Source organism: Sus scrofa, chromosome 2, assembly GCF_054392235.1.
Source record: "Sus scrofa isolate SSC_HxYL_T2T_F1_AM1 chromosome 2, Sscrofa_HxYL_maternal_Yorkshire_Landrace_v2.0, whole genome shotgun sequence".
Taxonomy (NCBI): Eukaryota; Metazoa; Chordata; class Mammalia; order Artiodactyla; family Suidae; genus Sus; species Sus scrofa.
Genome location: NC_139384.1, coordinates 36,456,374 through 36,478,146, shown reverse-complemented (window position 1 = coordinate 36,478,146; position 21,773 = coordinate 36,456,374). Strand labels below are relative to the sequence as shown.

The following is a 21,773-nucleotide window of genomic DNA, read 5'->3' as shown; positions in this document are numbered from 1 at the left end:
ATACTAGCAACCATACCTGAGTCAGTTTTCTATATTCCTATTTCTTCCAAAGTATTGGTATTGTAAAATTTAATTAACCATTTCCAAACAGAACTGCCATTTCCTACACTTCAAATTTGCTTCAGTCATAAACTTTTTAATGATAAAAATAGATACACTTACAGAGTACAATCTAACTGACACTATAAAGCGTGAAATGGCATTTCTTCAGGCTAATTACCCTTCCTCTCAACATGTTAATAGCAAATCAGTCTTCCTGTTGTGAGAATTCTTTTATCCTCTTCTCTTTTATTTCTTCTTTCTTTGAAGCTAGGGTCTATTTTCCAGGATCTCCTTAACAATCTTCAAAAATAGACCCTGTACCTTTAATAGCGGAGACCTGGTGAGAGGTTTCTTTCCAAACTTGTTCCTTGGCTTCCAAGTGACGAAACCAGCTGTAATTTGAGAGCTGAGAGATCCTCAGGATATCATTAGCCAAAGGAAAAGCTCCGCATTCCCACCCAGTCCAGGAGCTGAAATATTATCCCAGGGCAAGAGCCTTTCTCTCCAGCTACAGGCTCCAACTCCCCGGGGCAAGGGGGAACTCGGAGAGCGAGAGTGGCGCAGCGGAGCCAAAGTCCTGCAAGAGCCCTGGAGGAGGGGATCCCTATCCGCGCCGGGATCCCTCCAGGAAAGAGGAGGCTGAGTTCTAGTCACCGGATCAAGCACAGGAGCTCAGAGCGACAGTGCATCCTGCGCTGCTGGCTGCGGGGGCTGCTACCCAGGCTCTTGTGCCGCAGCCACATGAAGCCAGCTGGGGAGGGGGGGCCAGGGTGCAGCAAGCCAGCTGGGATTGAGGCTGACGCCGCCGTCTCTGGGAAGCACTGACTTCCAAGGGGACCCCCTTCCTTGTTTCCCGGGCAAAAAGTCTTCTCCAGGGGTCCCCTTTCATTCTGAACATTCAGGATGGTGTTCCTGAAGTTCCTCTGGATGGGTTTTCTGTGCCACCTGTGTCAGGGCTACTTCGATGGTCCTCTCTACCCCGAGATGTCCAATGGGACTCTGCACCACTACTTTGTGCCCGACGGAGACTACGAGGAGAACGATGACCCCGAGAAGTGCCAGCTGCTCTTCAGGGTGAGTGACCACCGGCGCTGCTCCCAGGGGGAGGGTAGCCCGGCCAGCAGTCTGCTGAGCCTCACCCTGCGGGAGGAATTCACGGTGCTGGGCCGCCAGGTGGAGGACGCCGGGCGCGTCCTGGAGGGCATCAGTAAGAGCATCTCCTACGACCTGGACGGGGAGGAGAGCTATGGCAAGTACCTGCGGCGGGAGTCCCACCAGATCGGGGACGCTTACTCCAACTCGGACAAGTCCCTCACTGAGCTGGAAAGCAAGTTCAAGCAGGGCCAGGAACAGGACAGCCGGCAAGAGAGTCGGCTCAACGAGGACTTCTTGGGGATGCTGGTCCACACCAGGTCCCTGCTGAAGGAAACGCTTGACATCTCTGTGGGGCTCAGGGACAAATATGAGCTGCTGGCCCTCACCATCAGGAGCCATGGGACCCGGCTAGGTCGGCTGAAAAATGACTATCTTAAAGTGTAGGTGGAAGAAAGCACTGCCTGCGGAGAGGGCATCAAATCAAACCCCATAGTGGAGGGTGGGGGACAGAAGATGGGGCTAACTTTTTCCTTATACTTTTGATTTTTTAATAACCAGATTTGCACTTGGAGAATGATCAGAAGTGATCTTTAAAAAGCAAGAACTGAGAGTTGAATGATTTTAGTTTTGTACATTATTTATGTGATTGTTATTGATTTGTCACCTGGAAAGAACAATGTAAAGCCTTGCCTCTCACCTTTCCTAGAAGGGCTTTATAAACTCTGCAGCGACACCTGTTTCAGCCACATCTGAAAGGTCACAGTTTATGCAGTTGGGACTGATTAAACCTCCCCATCCTGGAGATTATGTGAGAATACCCAGGGAGCATGTGCACAGCTCCTTTCCATTTTCAGCCTTCTCTCTTGGGCTCTGAAAGCTGTCAAAGTCGCCTGTTTTGCAGATGAGGTCAGAGGTGCAGCTCCGGCATGCCTGTTTCTTCTCCTTTTCCCTCTTATTTATTAACCATGGTCTCCAAGGTTTTGTTTTTAGTTGATTTCTTTTTGGTTTTGGTTTTTGAAGTTTTTTTGAAATAGAGTATTGGCTTGAAACTATAAACAAATCACCTTTTGCAGCAGGATGAATAGGGTGCCTCTGTGGGTGTGTATAAATTAAAGGGACCATGTTTAGGGAGTCTAAGCCATGTGGTGGTTATGCACTTCTAATGATATGCTGATTTGCTGTGTCTCTCATTGTGTGTCTGTGTCATCAGAACTGCAGGTACATTACAGAGAAGCAGGTAAATTGTCCTGACACCACCTTTAGGTTACCAGTGTATTCTTTCTCATTTGGAGGTTTTACTTCTGTTTGCTTATTGGAAGCTTGTACTTCAAGTAGGGGGAATTCTAATTCTCATAACTCCTTAACTGATTTTTATTATTCAGCCAATAAATATGTTCTTGTATAATATTTGCTTATTTTCTAATTTATATCCATAACTTTTATACTTCAAAGAGGGGCCAATGCAAAAGGAAAGAGAAGGCTAATATTTAAGCCAGTTTACTTTGTGTCTATGATAAAGAAGGCAAGGAGGCAACCTTTCCTTCCCTGCTACCCTTATCATCCTCAAAACAAAACAAAAAAACCTAGGCTATGCCAGAACTTGATCTAAGCTGGTCAGCCTAAAAACTCCAAATTTCTCTAGTTTCCCCCAAAGAATCAACTGATAAAGTTTATGGCAAAGCTCAGAGCCTCTATGCCCTCAGAATGCAGAGGGAGGTTTCAATTCTAAGTTATAGAAACTACAACAATGTCTATTAATTTTGAGGACAGGTCTACACTAATAATGATTTTTGAAAGTGGAAATGCACTCTGTTTCATCTTTCTCTAGCCAGTCCTCACCCTCATCTTAAAAATGCTTTTCTTTCACCCATATGCACACCATATACACACAAACATTCAGGGAAATAAGTGTTCATAATCTACTCTTCAACAAGAAGGTTTTTTCTTTCCTGTGCATGAGGAATCCAGTTTTCTATTCCTATGAAGTGTCCAATATCTTCCTATAACAACAGGAGAAATGGAGGCCAAGGAAGTAACTGAGCTCCACTGGTACTAACAGCTCCAGGTCCTCCTAGATTTAAGTACCGGACATACTGCTCTTCTCTTCTCAAGGATGCTGAGAGATGAGAGGGAGTGGCTTGAAGCCTGAGATCTTGCATAACTATTTCATTGTTTAAAATTTTAAAAAAGAACAAAACGTGGAGTAATACTTAATCATTTGTGATTTCTTTTCATCACCAGTGTGCGTGGAGATCATTTAAGATCATTTAAGAGAGTTTCTTTCTTTATTCTATGAAAGATGAGGGAAAAAATAAGAGAAGAGGCAAAGAAGAAGATACTTGGTACTTAAATGATTGTGGTTTGTAGTCACAGCATTTCATCTCTCAAGACTTCCATATCGCCCACTTCACTATCGTCATTAACAGCAACAAAATAGCCACCTGTTTTGAGAACTCAGCTCAGAATTATTGGTTAGGGCCTGTGCTAAGAACTTTGCCTGGGTATTTTTCCTTCAATTCTAACAATAAACTATGTGAGGAAAGTATTGGATAAAAGGAATTAATATATGTCAAGGGTTTAGAATAGTACCTGACACAGAGTGAATCCTCAATAAATGTTCGTTGTTGCTATTACTAATTTATTATTGTCATTATTTGTATAACTGAGGCCTATAATGCTGAGGCAATTTTCCCAAAGTTAAAACTGTGATGTCTTATTTACTTCATTATGCTCTCTCTTTTTAAGCTGATAGCTATCTAGTGGGATATATGATCAAATAAAATAAGAATGTGGAAGGTAGGGGTCCACTGGGGCTGCCAGGTGTCCACTGCAAATGTGGTCCCCAGTCAGCCTACAGAAGTTCAGATATCTGAGAGCTGGCAGTCAGAAGCTGAGTGTCTCCACTAGTAACATAATTCCTCACTGGTGCTTTCTCTGCGTGATGCATTGTTCAGTATCATTCATCTTCACACTCCCAATCTTACCATGTGAAAACGTCCATATACATACTATGGAACATTCCATAGATACCACTCCATCTAGAGTCAGACAATAAAGGGCACCAGTCCATGTTAGCCTCTACAACAGCCAAAGCCACACTGGGAGAAGCTGGCAGGTGTGTGGGTGTTACGGATAGCAGATCAGAGAGGCTGTCCCATAGTTGCCATACTTTCATTGCCTTTTAAACTCGCCTCTGCAATGCTAAGGAAATAGATTCAAACTTTCTGAAAGAAGCCCCAAAACTTCAATTATAAACTATTTTAACAAGTAATCATCGTGTCCAGGAAAACCACTAAAGATATGAAATCTCCCTAAAGGGTACCATGGTTAAATTTACTTGGGCCTTTTTCAGAGGATGATTATTAAAATCTTCTTGATAAGGACTTGAGTGTGAAATATAAATGCTAAATGTGGTTTATAAATATTTTAATATAAAAATGAAAAACAACTGGAGACATAAAAAGTCTTGGTTAGAAATGGAATAGACATGTGTAACAATTAATCACCAGTATAGAAATGTTTTAGTAATTTTGGAATCAGGAATACTATTTCCAAGGTCAAGATCCCCATGGATATGTTATTCATCAAGCATTTTAAAGTGCCACCATATGAGGGAAACTAGGATAGACATAGTATAGTAGGCCCTGTGTATCCACATCTATGGATTCAACTAATCTCAGATCAAAAATATTTGAAAGAAAAAAAAATTCCAGAAAGTTCCAAAAATTAAAACAAAAAGCAAAAATAGCACACTGGCAACTATTTACACATCATTATGTTGTATTGGGTATTATAAGTAATTTAGAGATTATTTTAAGTATACAGCAAGAAGTGTATAGATTATATGCAAATACTATACCATTTTTCATAAGGGACTTGAGCAATCCCAGGCATGGGGTATCCACAGGGTCCTGGAACCAATCCCCTGTAGACACCAAGGGACAGCTCTGTATAGACATGTGAGGAAACTAACACCTAAACAAAGAATTTGAGTGTGGCAGTGCAGGGGATTGGCGGATGTACAAATTTCTATGGAAGTTCAGCAAGAATCTACACTAAGAGTGTCTGGAAAATGTAAAGTGTAAATAAAATAAGCATTTTGTATTGTCATGCACACAAGAGAAAAGGAATTTCATTGTTGCTGTTATTATCATTGTTATTTCTCTCTTTAAATAACATTTTTTTGATTACATAAACCATATCTGATGAATTCTAACAAGTAACAAATAGCAAAACACAAATAACTTTGGATTCTCAAACACCCCCTGCCATGTACTCACCATTGCATTTTGGTGTCTTTTTTTTTCTTTAGTACTTTTCACACATATCTATGTATTATATTTTCTTTAGAAAAAAAAATGATACTATAAAAATACATCATTTTGTAACCAATGTATATTTTAAGTGTTAAATACGCTCGGTTGCATAAATCTCTTGAAAATGCTTAAATCTATCTATAGTGCTTCAGGAGGCAGGCATTCTGGGTTCAGATCTTGCCCCACCACCATGTATTATTAGCTGTGCAAATTTGAACAAGTCCCTTAAATGTCCTGAAATTCAGTCTTTTGGTTTGCAATGTGAAGATAACAACAGCTAATGTTTCCCAAACAGGAATAGCTCAAAGTGGTTTCCATACGTTATCTTATATAATCCTCCCAGTGTTCTATTTCAGATCGATGTTACGGTTTCTGAACTTTTGGGATAAGGACACGGAGGCACAAAGAGGTTAAGGTCTCACAGCGAGACAGGAATGGAGTCAAGATGCCAACGCAGGCAATCTGACTCTTCGACTGCACTCATAACCACTAATGATGCTTTTCCTTTCTGGAAGCAGGAGACTGGACACATGATTTCTTAATGCTCTGCCTATTCCAGGATCTCTGGTAAGTGGCCGGTGAAATGAATATTTTCCTTATATAATTTCCTTAACTGAGAAAAGTTAAACCTCAATTCTCACAAAGAACTTTTTTTCTCTGGTTGGTTTTACACTGGGCGAAGTATCTTCTTACACCCATATTACTGCGTGATTCTTCACCTAAGAACACCTGGCTTTGTGTTTAACAGGACATTTTCCAAGCACTTTCACATATATTATCACATATGTTGTGGATGCTAAACTTGTCAAAACAGTTCATGGAATTCACTATTTGGAGAAGGTGGACCAATATTCACAGCTAAAAGTGTTATTCAGTCAAGACTGAATCCAAATATAAAAGTTCCTGGTCCAGGCACCACTTACCCTGCAGGGCTATTTGTCACTCACCTGTTCATTGACTCAAAATACATTCATTGGATGCCTATGATGTATCTGGAACTCTTGAGGATATAGTAATCAGACAAAATGTATGCCTTCCTTGAGCTTATATTTAAATACGCAAATTTAATGAATTCATTAGGCCTCCTTTAGTGGGGGAAGAGATAAATAAACTAAAACTATATACATGTTAAGCAGGGTAGTATTTTAGCTGAGATGGTTGAGAAGACCTGAGTAAGTAGAAGTTATTTGACCTGAGCCTTAAATCTTTAGGAGAAGGCCAAGAATGTAACTATTAGAGGAAAGAGTGTTCCTGGTAAAAGAATAACCAGTACAAAGTTTTTCAAGCAGAGATTATTTTATATGTTTGAGAAGATGAGGGAAGAAAATCAGTGGGACTATAGCAGAGCAAGTCAGAGAAAGAATTAAAGACCTTGAGGAGAGGAGAACTGAGGCTAGGTAATATAGGAACTAGATGGGAAGTTCCTGTTGTGGCGCAGTGGAAACTAATCCAACTAGGAATCATAAAGTTGCAGGTTGGATCCCAGGCCTCGTTCAGCAGTTAAGGATCTGGCGTTGCCATGAGCTGTGGTGTAGGTCGCAGAGGCGGCTCAGATCTGGTGTTGCTCTGGCCCTGGCATAGGCCAGCAGCAACAACTCTGATTAGACCCCTAGCCTAGGAATCTCTATGTGCCACAGGTGTGGCCCTCACAAGACAACAACAAAAAAAAAGACAAAAAATATAGGAACTAGATGGTTATCATAAGAAATTGGATATTACTCTAATTTCTAGGCACTGGAAGTCTAAGGAGAAGATATATTTGGATATTAATATGGTATATGTAATATTGGAGTACTAATAATATTTGGGTATTGTTCAAATTTTGATTAACTAATTTCTATTTGGAAAATATTCAAATTTCAATGCACTTGGAAGTCTAAGTGAAGAGTCATACTATCTAATTTACAGGAAAACAGCCACACTGGGAGGAGATTATATATAGCACAGCACGAGTGGAAGGAGGAAAGCCGCTTGGTGAGGTGGCTACTGGGTCATGCTCATGAGAGGTAACAAAAGCTTGGTCTAAGGGGGAAGTGGTAAAGACAGCAGGAGCAAACTGGAACCTCTGCAATTATGTCCCATTATTGCTTTTGTCCAAGTAGAGAGTGTGTCATTATTTCCAAGCTTCTTCTGCACCGAATCCCTCTTTGGATTTAACTACAGCATTGCCTCCCTCGGATTCTTGACCACTTTCCCATCCCCTCAGTGGTGGCTGGATGTGTATGAATGACTACATCGGGCTATAAATATGGATGCCAGCTGACCCCTCTCACTCAAAACCCCAACTCTGGCCCACCAGCCCAATCCCTGTCTACTCTACTTGACAGGCTGGAACGGATAGACATGTGAAGGTGGAGATTTGCACTCAACCACAGGGATGACTCATTTGGTTGACTGCTGCACAAAAATAATGTAATTGTTCTAAAATTTAAACAACTTCCCTTTACTAATTATCTCAGGCATCATCAATGCCTCTCTTTTTATTCTGCATTTATCTTCATAGGAATTTCAAGATGGATAACCTGTATCTAAATGTAAAACTTTTCTCTTGAGGCTTTTGAGTGACTTCAGAATTTTGTATTGTCTTTTATTTGATAAGGGCACAGAGAACCCTATTTTGACTCTAATAAGCACTTACTTGGATGGCTTGTACATTTCACCATCTCCCTCTTTGCTTTTCCATGAAAAACAGAAGACATTTTTTGTGTCAATAGCTTGCTGTTTACAGAGAAGAATCTGACAGCTCTGATTAATGAGGTCGAGCCTCCATGCTTTGGGGTTGGTGGTAATGGCTTGCATTTTCCAGTTGTGAAAAGTTTCCTCCTGTAGGAGTTTAGGAAATGTGTTTCCTGAATGTCTTTTCTTGCTTTGATCTTTGCCCAGCTCTCTAAATGCTGGTGCTCCACTCAACTTTCAAAATGTATGCTTTGCTGGCCGATCCACTGAACCAACCACTAACATTTTCCACATGGTTCTACTGCAGATGAAATTTTAAAAAGCAGAAAATCTAGTGGGCTTGCTTTGTTCTGAGGTGTATTTTTGCCTACAATTCCATTGTCCATTTTCTCTTGCCCTGGTCTCCCCCTCTCCCTTGCCTTAGCCAAGCTCTTTCTCTTCCTGTTTCCTCCTTTGCTCTCTATCTCTCCCTCTCCTCTTGCTATTAGGAGCATGGGGAGTAGAGGCAGAATTCTGATTCACATCATGCACATACAATTTATTAGCTGCAGAATCTAAGCAAATTGTTTAACCTCTTGGAGCCTCTGTTTCTTCCACTATACGGTGGGGATCATGGCACATAGTTTGCTGGGTTCTTGTGAGAATTTGATAGTCAGTGTATGAGGAAGACTTACTATGATACTGAGCAAAGTAGGCGCCACTACGCCCACACAGGCTGGCTCATTGAAAACCCTTCTTTAAGAAGGGACATCTGGTGTGTTCTTAGGTTGAAATGAGAAATATATATTTTGAAGAAGCCTCAGACACAGTGTGTATGTCTCATGAACCTGTAATGACTTCTATAGTCTAGGCAGGCATCTCGAAAGCCAAGGATATGTTTGTTCCCATTCATATAAGAGAGGCTCCTAGGCGTGCATGTGTTTATGCTGCAAACATTCCTCCCTATTTGGGCCAAGAGAATGAAGGATGCAACAGAAAATAACACTTAGCAAACTTGCTTCCCCTTCATTTCCAAATGTTAACAGTGCCTTTGCTTTGTGCCTTGAGCACAGGGGTGATGCGCATGAAAGAAACTCGGGAATTTCAGTGTTTGGGCAACTAAAGTGAGAGAACTCTCAAATCTTAGCCACAGGGCTACCATGTAAGAGGGAGTGAAAATATTAATCTATAATATTTACTGAGCACTAACTACATACTTGATCCTAGAAAATCCAGTTTTCAAGTCTATACGAGGAAGACTAGAGCCCATCTGTGGTGATCTCAATCTGGAAAGCATCAGAGTGACATGTGATATTTTTTGTGTCACCCCATACTGTCCCATCGGCTGTCCCCCACTGTCTGGTAGTCCACCACAGCTTCAAGGTCATGAGCTCCCAGGGCTGGTAAATCTGACAGATTCAAGCCCTGTTTCAGTTTGGACATATATGGGCTTCACTAGGAGGACCTGGGGACATTTCAGGTCACTTGCAGGTTTCTTGAAATGAGAATTTCTGAAGTGAGTAATTCTCTTGCTTGACTGCTTCTCCCCCATGCTCTCTCTACCTGGGCTGCCATGGAAGAGGTCCTGGCTCAAATGAATAGGGACCCAGGACAGGGCGTCCTGCAACATATACTTAGAGAAGGCTTGGGTCTACACCCTATTCAGTATAAAAGCAGAAAGTTGGCCCAGTGACCACTATCTATGCTTATATTTATCAATAAAGACAAAGAATAAATAAGCAATATTTATTTTCTAATTAGAGGTGTCTTGTTCACACAGGAAACTTTGGAAATAGAACAATTTTTAAATGTTTGGCTCAAACAAAAACTCATTCAGGCTTAAAAATTGGCAAGGGCCCTACTAATGATAAATACTTATCCTATAATCACATTTTCCATAGCCCCTTTAATTTCCAAGAGCTTTGCCATAAAGAGAATCACAGTGAAAAATCTGGACTGACAGTTCACGGTAATGACATAATAGTAACAGGATGTCAGGGTTTACATGACTCTTTCATCTCCTCTGTAAAAATCTGACCATTACCAAAACATGCAGCCATCACTCTGCTTTCTATTCATTGTTAAATAACTATTTTTCAAAGGGGTTATTCATTCATTTTTCTGTTCTTTCAACAATTATTTTCTGAATTTATTGAATACTTACTGTGTATACTTAATTCAGAGGTAACAATAATAATAAAACAACAAACAATATGTTTTTGGCCACACCCACAGCTTATGGAAGTTCCTGGGCCAGAGTTCGAATCCAAGCTGCAGCTGCAATCTACACCACAGCTGCAGCAACATCAGATCTTTAATTTGATATGCCACAGTGGGAACTCCCAGACAATATTTTTATAGTACTTATTATGTGCCCAGCACACTATTCTGAGCATATTACGTATGTTTAACACAGGTAATCCTTGCAACAACCCTTCACAAGGTTTACTTGTAAACTGTCAATGACTTTTCTAGAATGTCACCAGGCATCTATGCCAACCCTTCTTCTTGCCTCCCCCCTGCCCCCTAGCTTTGCTACAGTTCCCTCTCTGGCTACCAGCCTCTCCTGATCTGGCCCATCCTGCCCTCTAATGGACCTTGAGAGCTTGTTTGGAGGCTTTAGCAAGGGAGTGCAGCTACTTGTATACCCTTGACCGAAGAATGGTCCTCCTCTATTAGGATGGTTGTCCTTTTCGACCGAGCATGCATCTTCCAGGGGGGCGGGACACACATGGAGCATTGAGGGAGGAAAGGGACACCCGCCTAGCCAGCCAGATCAGCTGAATCAACCCTGGCAATCAATGGGGTGACAGATGTCACAGCCAGATCACCCTCATATCCTCCTGCCCTCTAATGGAATGCTTACAGAAGCATCAGCAAGTCTTCAAATTAAGAGTTTAGGAATACTTGGAGAAAGCACTTCCCCAGTGATTCAGGGAGCTAAATAAAACAAGCTTTAGATTTAACTGAGAAAGAAATATTAGAGAGAGAAAATTAGCAAGAGAAGACCTTGACCCCAGGCTCCAGTTTCCAGGGTTGAGCCAGCCAACCTGATCAGGAAACCCAACATTTCAACATTATGTTAACCTCTGGTAGGCCAAAACAGTAATAAAACTCTACTTGTAATTACATTCCTATATATAGTTTTGGCCCTGAGAGCAGCATAATCTGAGAACATCACAGGTCAAAATAAATTTCACAAATGGAGAATCTGAGGTCTAAACAGGTGAAGGAATTTATTTCAGGCAGGTCATAAAAATTTGTGGTATTAAGGCCAGGACATCACAGAATCAGAAGCCAGAGGGCCAAGTTCATCCTAGTCACCTGGTCCATCATCAGCTGCCCGAATCTTCCTTGTAAGATGACAGTAATGCCAAGTGATTACACAGTCCATGCTTGCATTCCTCAAATTATGGGTGGACCCTTCTCTCTGGAGGGGTGGATTCAATTGTCAGAGAGTTCTAACTCTTAGAATGTTCTTCTGTATTTTGACCTGAAATGTCTCCCCATGGGGCTTTCACCATTCAGGAACTCACTGCCCCATTTATCCCTTTTCCAAATCAAGTTAGTCAAATATTTGACAGCTCATTTTACCAGGCTCAATAGCCCCATTTCCTCCAATCCTTCCTTCTATAACATAATAACCAAGGTCTCCTTGCCCTATTCTATTACCAAGAAACAATGGTTTACAGTGGTTAAAAGCTTGGGCTTTGCAAACCAACCAACCTCTGAGTTGAATCTCAGTTCTACACACACAACATGAATGTCCAAGAGCACTTTCCTTATTCTGATTATACCTTGGATTCCTTTTATGCAAGTCGGTGATGACGATACCCAATTTCAAGCACTATATTTAACACTTTGTAGGAATTCAACAAATGCATCTGAGTAGATGAATGAACAACACCCTGCTTAGGCTTTTGTATAAAAATTCAGTACTAATAAGGGAGGTGTATAGAATGAATTGCAAATTGGAGAAGACACTGAGTGGGAGAAGGTCGAAGGATGAATGAAGAGGAAAGGCCCAAATCATTACCCCCAAATCTGCCGTGGCTGCTGTCTGTGCAGGGCCTCCTCAGCCCATTCTGTGACCAGTTCACCAACCACGTGATGAGTAGTGTACTTCAGGCTCATGGCTCTGCTCAGGAAGGGGAGAGGATGAGCCTTAAATTCAAGTGCTTTTCAATTAATTCTGGACAGTATCATAAGGGTCTGACCACATGCTAATTTGAAAGTCCAAATGCTAAGTTATTTTGGGAATGGGAGAAAAGGTATTTTATATCTCATCTCTCCCCGCTCCTTCACCTACAAAAACAGTTGAACAGACTTTCCTAACACTTTCCCAAAAATTTCATGTTTGGGCTGAGCTCAGCCCTGGAAGGTCTCACTCTGAAGAGAAAGGCCTGAGAAAGTCATTAAAGGCAAATGAAAGCCCGGGGATGGAAATACACAGGGAAGCTGGGAATTCAATTGGCTTTTTCTCCCAGGTGATCCATTTCTCAATAACAGGAAGATGAAACCTAAGCAAACTGTCTCAAGGATAATATCTTTTAAATCATATAAACTTTTACATAGTGTTCAGGAGGGACTCTTGGACACCACCTGCCTTACATTGAATCATGGCTCCTCCTTTCTCATCTGGGCTGGCTGTGGGCATATAACTAAACCCCTGGGTCTCAGTTTTCTTCTCTATAAAATGGATATTATGGTCCTTATAGTATTTTGATGAGGACGAACTGAGACAATCCAGCTTTACATATGGTCTGGCATGTATGTCACACTATCATTAGGTATAAAAGGACAAAGAAACAGCACCCTTTGTCCTATTAATATGATGGGATCAAAACAATTAACACCTTGAGTCCACCCTTTCTCCTGTCCTGTGCCTATTTGGGCCCTATTCCTCCTCCTATCTTCCTCCTGGCTCTTGACAAAAAGGAAAACACAGCACCAACACAAGATCCACCCCATTTCCCAACAAAAAGGTTATGAAGGAGGAAGAGCCACATGCAGTAGAAGATAGAGCGTGACATAAAAGGAAAGAGGTAGAGGCCAGGGATAAGGAGCAGCATCCTATGGTGCACAGGATAACGCCCAGGACAAAGCAGGGTCTGACCTGTCATGTCAGTAGTGCCAAGGTTGAGAAAACCTGGTCTATGATATGCAAAACAGAAGGGAGTAGTGGAACAAGAGGGAGGAAGTACTTAGACTCAGAATCTTGAACATCAGTCTAATATTCTTCCCCCAACATAATGGGTATACTATGGAATTCACAGAGTGGAAAAAAATACAATTTCTGGAAAATTCGTATTACAAACGTTTGTCTAACATACTAGAACACAGAAGTACCAGAGCATTTTAGGCATCTTGATGAGAATTTACGTATTGTATATAGTATCACAGTTATAATGACCCAACATCTGGCTGAAAAGTGAAAGCATCTAGCAAAAGGCTAATTTTATCTCTTGGCTCTTCAAAAGACAAAAGGATGATTTCTGGCCCTTTTGTTGATTAGGGCTTCCTCTTTACTTTGGCAAGATGATTAAAGGGGATAAGGGATGTTGATTTTTCTAATGAATAGTTTGGAGTAATGTAGACAAAACATCTGGTTGATTGGCACTTTCTTTTTTTCACTGGGTGGTTTTGACAAGGAGGAGACATAATCGTGGTTGGATGCTTGCTAGTCATCATTGTAAACCTATCTGATGGCAGGGTAGAATCCACTGGCCCTAAAATAAAGAACTGTAGGTATGAATCTTAACCTGAAAGACCATTGTTGATAAGAAAAAGGAGGTCTAGAGTTGAAAATGGAGAGTTCAAGCATAAGCTTAATTTATGTTGCCCTGTGATTGCTTCTATCCAAATATCCTCTCAAAGTCACTTTATACTCCTGGGAAGTGTGTGCATTCTATCAAAGCATTAGATCAAGCCATCATTCCCTGGACCAGGAGCATAACTGCCTAGACAACAGGACTCTTCTCTTCTTTGTACACAAGTTATTGTCTGCTCAGAAAGGGAACATTTTATTTTCCTTTGCTTGTCGGTTTTTTTCATTCCTTTTTTATCCATCCACCAAGAGGTGACGCCTTGTTCTAATTCATCTAAAGAAACAATATAAGCCAATGAAGACCTTGGTCCCTTTTTTCTGCCTTTCCAATTCTCACATATCTTTCCAAGCCCAATCATTCTACCTCCCTAAAGCGTTCTCAGGGATTCCTGTTGATGGCGACACAATGCATAACTACTCTGGTTAAGACTACCTGGACAACTATATCAAGCAGGATATTAAAGTCTTATCAGAATTCAAGGAGAAAGAATTCTGTGATCTATTAGTAAAACCTTCATAATTACAAGATGGGGAGGAGGGAATATGTGAACCCAGTATTTGCTTTCCTCATCCTTTCCTGACATTTACTGACATTATCATTTGTTTTTGAATGATGAACAAGAGTGTAATGGTGAGCAAACACATGCTAAACAAGAGTGTAATAGTGAACAACAAGAGATATTATCCCTGCTTTCCCAGAGCTTAAAATCTAGTGGAAAGAATTAGTAATCAATTAATCATTTACCTTCTGATGAATTAGAGATAATCTCAATTCTTTGCCGCTTCCTTCATCAGAAGGTGGCATTTACATTCCTCCACTTGAATCTAGGTGCCGTGTGACTTGCTTTGACCAAGAAAATGTGGTGGAAGTGACATCATGCCAGTTCTGGGCCCAAACTTTAAAAGGCCACAAGCCTCTTCTGTGCTTGTCCTCTGGGAGCTAGGTGCGAAGGACATTGGGCTAGACCACTGAATGAAGGAGCCTGCATGGAGAGAGACCCGAGAAGGTAAGAGGCCTGATGGACGGGGCAGGGCCAAGTGAGCCTCCAGCTGTATACAGTCACATGAGTGACCTCATCTCAGAAGGAACAGAAAAACTACCCAGATGAACTCAGTCAATCCAAAGAATTGTGTGAAATTTCAGTTCTCCTTGTTTAGAGCCAAGAAGCATGGGGGTCATTTGTTACAGAGCAATAGCTATCTAAAACACATCATATCTAAAATAGACCTCCACTGCATGCTCTTTCTATCACATTTCTCTGTTTTATTTTCTTTATAGTTCTTATCACTACCTAAAATTCTTTTATTTATTTTTCTGTTGTGTGTCTCCCCCCACAGGAGAAAAATGTGAGAGCAGGGACCTTGCCTGTACTATTTCTTGCTGTAACCTCTGTGCTCTGATCAATGCTGACACAGAGTCGAATGTTTAGCAAACACTGCAGACTAAGTAGAGATGGACAGTTGCAACCATGATAGATGAGATAACTGAGAAGTAGGTGCTGTGATAAGGAAATTAGCCCTGGAGAGAGAAGTCAGGAAAGAGACTGGTCTTGATAAAATCTTCATATGATATGTCAAAGAGGAGAATGGAGGAGGGACTATTTTATTTCTAGTTACTGTTCAATTAATCAGTCTTATAAGTGATAGCATCACTTTTAAGTTCCCATGGTGACAGAGCATAGAATTTTTCTTCAAAATATTTTTAGAGAAACCTAATCAATTGATTTTTAGCTACCAATAAATTAAGTAGGTAAATCATCCCCTGAGATATAAGAAATGAATTTTACCAAAACTGTTCAAGGGAAGATGTGGAGTCTGCTCTATTCTTCTGATAGAAATCAAAATTAAAGGGGAAATTCTTCTTTCTCAATGTGAGGAAATACTTCTTCCTAACCATGAGGAAAACTATAGGAGTATTTTGTGTTTCCTAGTACAGAGTCCATATGGGAAGCTTTACAGAGAGAAATAAAGGAAGCACAAGCATTCTGAAAGGAGGGTGTCAGTGAGAGAGAAACATGGAAAAATCTTTTTCTCTTTCCTCTGGAAAATATTTTCTTGCTGGAAAAGAGGAAGCCAGAAGAGCTCTGGACTTGAATGGACCAACAGCCAGAGTGCTGTAGATGCATAGTTTCAGGGCTGTGAGTTGGTGAATAAGTAGCTGAGACTGCCAAAAAATTAAGATGAGAAAAGGTCAGAAAGAGAAAAGAATAAAAATGAAAACAGGAAATAAAAGAGCTAATATCAGTTTTGGTGGGTGTGTAAAATATGTATAGAACATGTGGTAGAATTAAATAATTCTATTTCTTCCTTATAGTTTTATGGATTTTATAAATTTTGGGTTCGTATACATACATGCACACAGACACACATACATGCCTGCATGTCTATACATGTATCTAAATATGCATCTTGAGTTTCTATCTGTTTTTAAAGTTTTCTTTAAATTACTCTTTTGACCTTTGCATAGTTTTTATAGAAAACATAAATCATTAGCATGAAAGGAAAAGATATTCGTGGCTATAAAACCCTGAGATGAGTTTGAACAGAAAAAATACTATCAATTCAGTACAGAAATAGACAACAAGATTCAGATCAACAAGTAAACACAGACTCTGGCTTCCTTTGGACCTTTGTCTGAGGTTTTGATCTACCGCTTTCAATCTCTAGAAACTAAGGACACTATTTAAACTTATTTCTCTAAAGGACGGCTTCTTTCTAGTCACTTTAGCAGATGTTATGGAGAACATTCTGTGCCAGGTTCTGACACTACAGCAGGGGGCAAGACAGCCAGCTGTTGCCCTCATGCAGTTTATATTTTATCCAGAGAAAGAGACTCCTGGAAAGTGAAGTATCAGTGAGCTGGGAATCTCCTCAAAAATCTTTGATTTAGCAAAGTTCCCTTACAAAGTAGTTGAGAGGATTTTGTAAACTCATGTTTATAAAGTTTCTAGGATTGTGCTTGTCACATCACAGACATTCCATAATTTGGAGTTCCAAGCCCCTTTACCCTGGAACAAACAGAAAGTAGACACCCAATGCCTTCCAGATTTGAAAGGTTGATGAGAGCAAAGGTCACATCTGCCTATTGTTCACCCTAGTTCTAATGCTTAGATTTGATTAGTGAAAGACTGAATTGATACATTTTAAAGCTCAAGTACAGACTTAATTATGTAAATGTGTAGCTCTGTAGCACTCTCTGCTCTTTCAGAGCCAGAGGAGTATCTCACGCACCTTCTGTGATCCCATGGTGAGTAGCACAATGGTTACAAAATCATAGAAAGTGTAGACCAGTGGGAAAATATGGACTGGTATCAGCAATACTTCTCTCTCTGCCACTTATCACCTGTGAATCACATCCTCTCTAAGTGCCAGCATCCCTACTTTTGAGTAGGTTTAGAAATCTTTGCTTCTCTCACAACATAGTCAAATGAGTTAATAAAAGTGAAAGTGCTCTGAAAATTACAAGCCATTACACAAATATAAAGGAGTGCTATTAATAAGACACTTTGATGCTTTAATCTGGCTTCATCCAATCATCTCTTCATTGAGATTCATGTCTCAGAAATGACCCATAAAGTTGGCCTTATGAATTTTTCAGATTTGATTATATTTGGGATGACAACTCGTACTAAGATGGATATCTAAACCAGGGTATGTGTTAAAAAAAGAGGAGTCGAACTGCTGGGCAGTTGCTTTCTGTTGCACATCCTCTCCCTGTAGAAAAGCCATGGGAAGCCAATTCGTTAGGAGGTAACTTGCTCTGCAAAGAACTGGATCTCTTGTCCTCAACTCTGGTGATTGGAATGTTTAACGACACCAGCATATCTGCTTCAAGGATAAGGATGCATCTGCCTGCAAGAAATGGATGTTTATACCATCTAATCAGAGCACTCGCCTCTCTGGCTTGTATCTCTCTGCTTCTCTTTGCTGGTGAGCATCCCTTCTGAATGACATGGTGCATTCTTTCCTTAGATAAGGTAATGCCTTCAACCAGGTTTCAGTCCTGTCTTACTGTCCTAAAAGGCACTCTCTCCTTTATGTAGCTTTCCCTCTCTCTGACAGATCAAGCCTAAAGTGTCCGTGTTATAGCTTAATTCTCAAATGACCATTTTATTCTATTTTTTTTATGTGTTCCTAGAGGGCACTTCATTGTGGCCCCATCTATCACCAACAATGGTGTTCTAATTCACCTCCAAACTCAAGAGCCCCTTCCTGGTCCTCATTCTTAATCTTGATACAACATGACAATGTCCACCTTGCCTGCACTGGGAAGTTCCCAGCATCATCCCTTTTCTCAGTGGTACCCAATTTCCTTGGGAAGAATCACCTCCTCCCCACACACACTGTTTTTTTGTTTGTTTGTTTTGTTTTTTTATTTTTCCCCACTGTACAGCAGGGGACCAAATTACTCTTACATGTGTACATTTTTTTCCCCACCCTTTGTTCTGTTGCAATGTAATATCTAGACATAGTTCTCGATGCTACTCAGCAGGATCTCTATGTAAATCCATTCCAAGTTGTATCTGATAACCCCAAGCTCCCAATCTCTCCCACTCCCTCCCTCTCCCATCAGGCAGCCACAGGTCTATTTTCCAAGTCCATGATTTTCTTTTCTGGGGAGATGTTCATTTGTGCTGGATATTAGATTCCAGTTATAAGTGATATCCGATGGTATTTGTCTTGGTCTTTCTGACTCATCTCACTCAGTATGAGATTCTCTAGTTCCATCCATGTTGCTGCAAATGGCATTATGTCATTCTTTTTTATGGCTGAGTAGTATTCCATTGTGTATATATACCACCTCTTCTGAATCCAATCATCTCTTGATGGACATTTGGGTTGTTTCCATGTCCTGGCTATTGTGAATAGTGCTGCAATGAACATGAGGGAGCATGTGTCTCTTTTAAGTAGAGTTTTGTCCGGATAGATGCCCAAGAGTGGGATTGCGGGGTCATATGGAAGTTCTATGTATAGCTTTCTAAGGTATCTCCAAACTGTTCTCCATAGTGTCTGTACCAGTTTACATTCCCACCAACAGTGCAGGAGGGTTCCCTTTTCTCCACAGCCCCTCCAGCACTTGTTATTTGTGGACTTATGAATGATGGCCATTCTGACTGGTGTGAGGTGGTATCTCATGATAGTTTTGATTTGCATTTCTCTTATAATCAGCGGTGTTGAGCATTTTTTTCATGCCCATACACACTGTTTTTGATGTCAATGGAAGGGTAATTCCTGGCTTGCAAATGCCCACCTCCCATTATGGACTAGACTCTGGTTCAGCCAGGGTAGATCTGTCTAAATCTCTATTAATCAAGTGCTTTGAGGACTCTGAGGGGCAATCATTCTTATCACAGGGAAGGATGGATTGGCAGTGACCAAAATGTCACCAGCACACAAAATGCTAGTTCCTTCCAGAGATACTTGCTAAATGATCCAAACCTTTGGCATTTGGGGTCCTCTGGATTGATACATGTAATATATATATATAATGGTATAGTATGGTATAGTATAGTATTACTATAATTCCTGACCCTGTTCTCTTTACTACCTTTTTATTGCATTTGAGGACATTTTCAATAAAAAATCTTGAGTTTGAGGTCTTGGCTAGGTAATCCTTTTGCACTTGAGTCAGATTTCACTGACACAGCCCCATTGCCAGCTATAGGATTTATCAAAACTATAAAAACTCAAGCGTATTGAATATTCTAATACTATATTCAATTGTTCATATCTATCATATTAGCTATAGAACAAATAAATGAAAATTCTTAATATATAGTACAAATAAACAGATTCTTCATAGAAGAAAACAATAAAAGACTCGCTTTCTACATGACCTTTGCTCATTAGTCCTTCAGTAATAGTATTTAAGTCATTTCATGGATAATAATATTTATGCATGATTACCCATGTTTATTCAAAAATTTTAAGCTAGATTCTAGAAGGCATGAACAAACATCCATATCTTCAGAGCTGTTTTTATACAATTTTGATGTATATTTTGTTGTGCATCTTATAGAAATTAATGTAGGTAAATAAGTGAAAATTACAATATAAGTGTACATTTAAGTCGCCTGTGGTTGTATGAATTTTACTTATATGGCTATTCGCTTACACGGGTGTTGTAAATGGCAAGATAAAATAATTCTATATGCAATAATCTCCTGAACACTTCCACTATAAATCCTTTTGCTTAAGTATGAATTTCTGCAACCAAGAAGTTTTTAGTCTCCTTGTATAAAATGAAAGCAGCAAAATGGTTTCTCATCACCTCCCGTAGCATAGTGTCTTGTAAATAATTGGTTCTCAATAAAGTCTGCAAAATTGAACTATTGTGTGTTAGCATTCAGGAACTATAGTTAAATTGGGTTGTATTGCATTGAATCAAATCAAATTGAAATGAATTTAACAGGCTTTTTCTCAGACCCACAGAAACTATAAAACTATAATATTTGACCACCATTCAAAAAATTGTGCTCACAAGATTACATTCTGGAATATTGACAGATAAGATTTCAGCAACTCCTTATTTAAACACTTCTTAGACAAATTATGTGTCTGACTATGTTACTAGGACTTCTGGCAAGGATTTCCAAGTAAAATGTTATTCCAAAGCAACTGCCTATGTTTGTAGTTGGTGTGTCATCGTGAAGTGGCTGGAACAGACTACAATGTAGTTTGGGACTCTGGTTTAACCACATATTCTCATTCAATGGCAGCACTGGTTTGCAGAATCTGATGAAGGAGTGTATGCTGAATAGGAATAGCAGATAATAGCATAGGATGGGTTTTTTCCTTCTGAAGCTCAGGAAAAAAAAAAAGTATTGTCTCTCTATGTTACCTGGTTTCTGTAGTCCCTCCCCTATCCAGCATTAGATCAATTCTATTTGGCAGTTGTGCCAAAGTCTGTTAAATAAAAATGAGAGACTGTAGTTCTGTTCCTGGGAAACTCTTTTTCTTAAGCAACTTATTTAATAAGATATGTTTTAAAAATAATAAGAATAGACCTTGATTTTTTGTTAACATGGCCCTTATTTATGCGGCTCAAAAGTTTACTAAAAAAGACTACATGCTAGCTTTGTCAAGTAGTGTTTTTACTTTTTCCTGAGAATGAACCTCTCTCCCTGGAGAGAACCATCATTGAAAACCACTAGTTCTTGCTAACCATGGAGATCTGGATTTCATTAGTGAAGCCACAGATCTCACTAAACACTACCCCACACTTGTACTGGGTACATACATGCCATGGAGACAATACCACCTCAGCAGCTTCTCACTCTGGATCGAGTATGTCCTTCTCCAACTTCACAGAACACTCAAACATATATTTTCTTCAGAGTGACCCTGAACACGCTGGATGAAACATCTACCAGGGAAGATGAGACACTCGACACATATACACATCATCTTTAGTCATTGACTGTGACCAGGAAAAGAGGATATGACCCACTTAAGAAAAATCACCCTGAGAGAACTTCTTTAAGAGAAATGGTTTAGAGCAAAGCAAATCAAATAATTTTGCCACTAAGAAAAATGTAAGAAACAAAAAATTTAATCAGCTTCGCTAAAATATAAAAAAATAAAATAAAATAAAAAATTAGCCTTGGAGAGGACAGAAACTTTTCCTGCTTAGTTATAATGGGCAGACTTTGTCTAAGGGAAAAAATATTGTGGTTCATCCTGCATCATGCATGATTTTAATCCAGGTAGAATGTCAAACCCAAATCCCAGAAGTACAAATGATATAAAGGAAAGACCATCACAAATTGATTATCCATACAGGGAAAAAAAAAAAAGGGGGATCTCTGCCTGCCCCACAAAAATCAATTCCAGATGGA

At 40.1% G+C, this 21,773-nt stretch overlaps 1 protein-coding gene and 1 long non-coding RNA gene across 2 annotated transcripts; both read left to right on the top strand.

The window, feature by feature from the left end:
* The first annotated feature begins 548 nt into the window (after window positions 1-548).
* FIBIN (fin bud initiation factor homolog) lies at window positions 549-3,774 on the top strand. The gene has a single exon (XM_005658203.4). The coding sequence runs from the start codon at window positions 946-948 to the stop codon at window positions 1,579-1,581; it is 636 nt and encodes a 211-aa protein (XP_005658260.1). The 5' UTR covers window positions 549-945; the 3' UTR covers window positions 1,582-3,774.
* Window positions 3,775-5,971: 2,197 nt separating this feature from the next.
* On the top strand, window positions 5,972-20,259 carry LOC146405323 (uncharacterized). Its single transcript, XR_014837160.1, has 3 exons — window positions 5,972-6,020; window positions 7,362-7,459; window positions 14,765-20,259. It is a non-coding gene; the product is annotated as an uncharacterized LOC146405323 (long non-coding RNA).
* The last annotated feature ends 1,514 nt before the right edge of the window (window positions 20,260-21,773 follow it).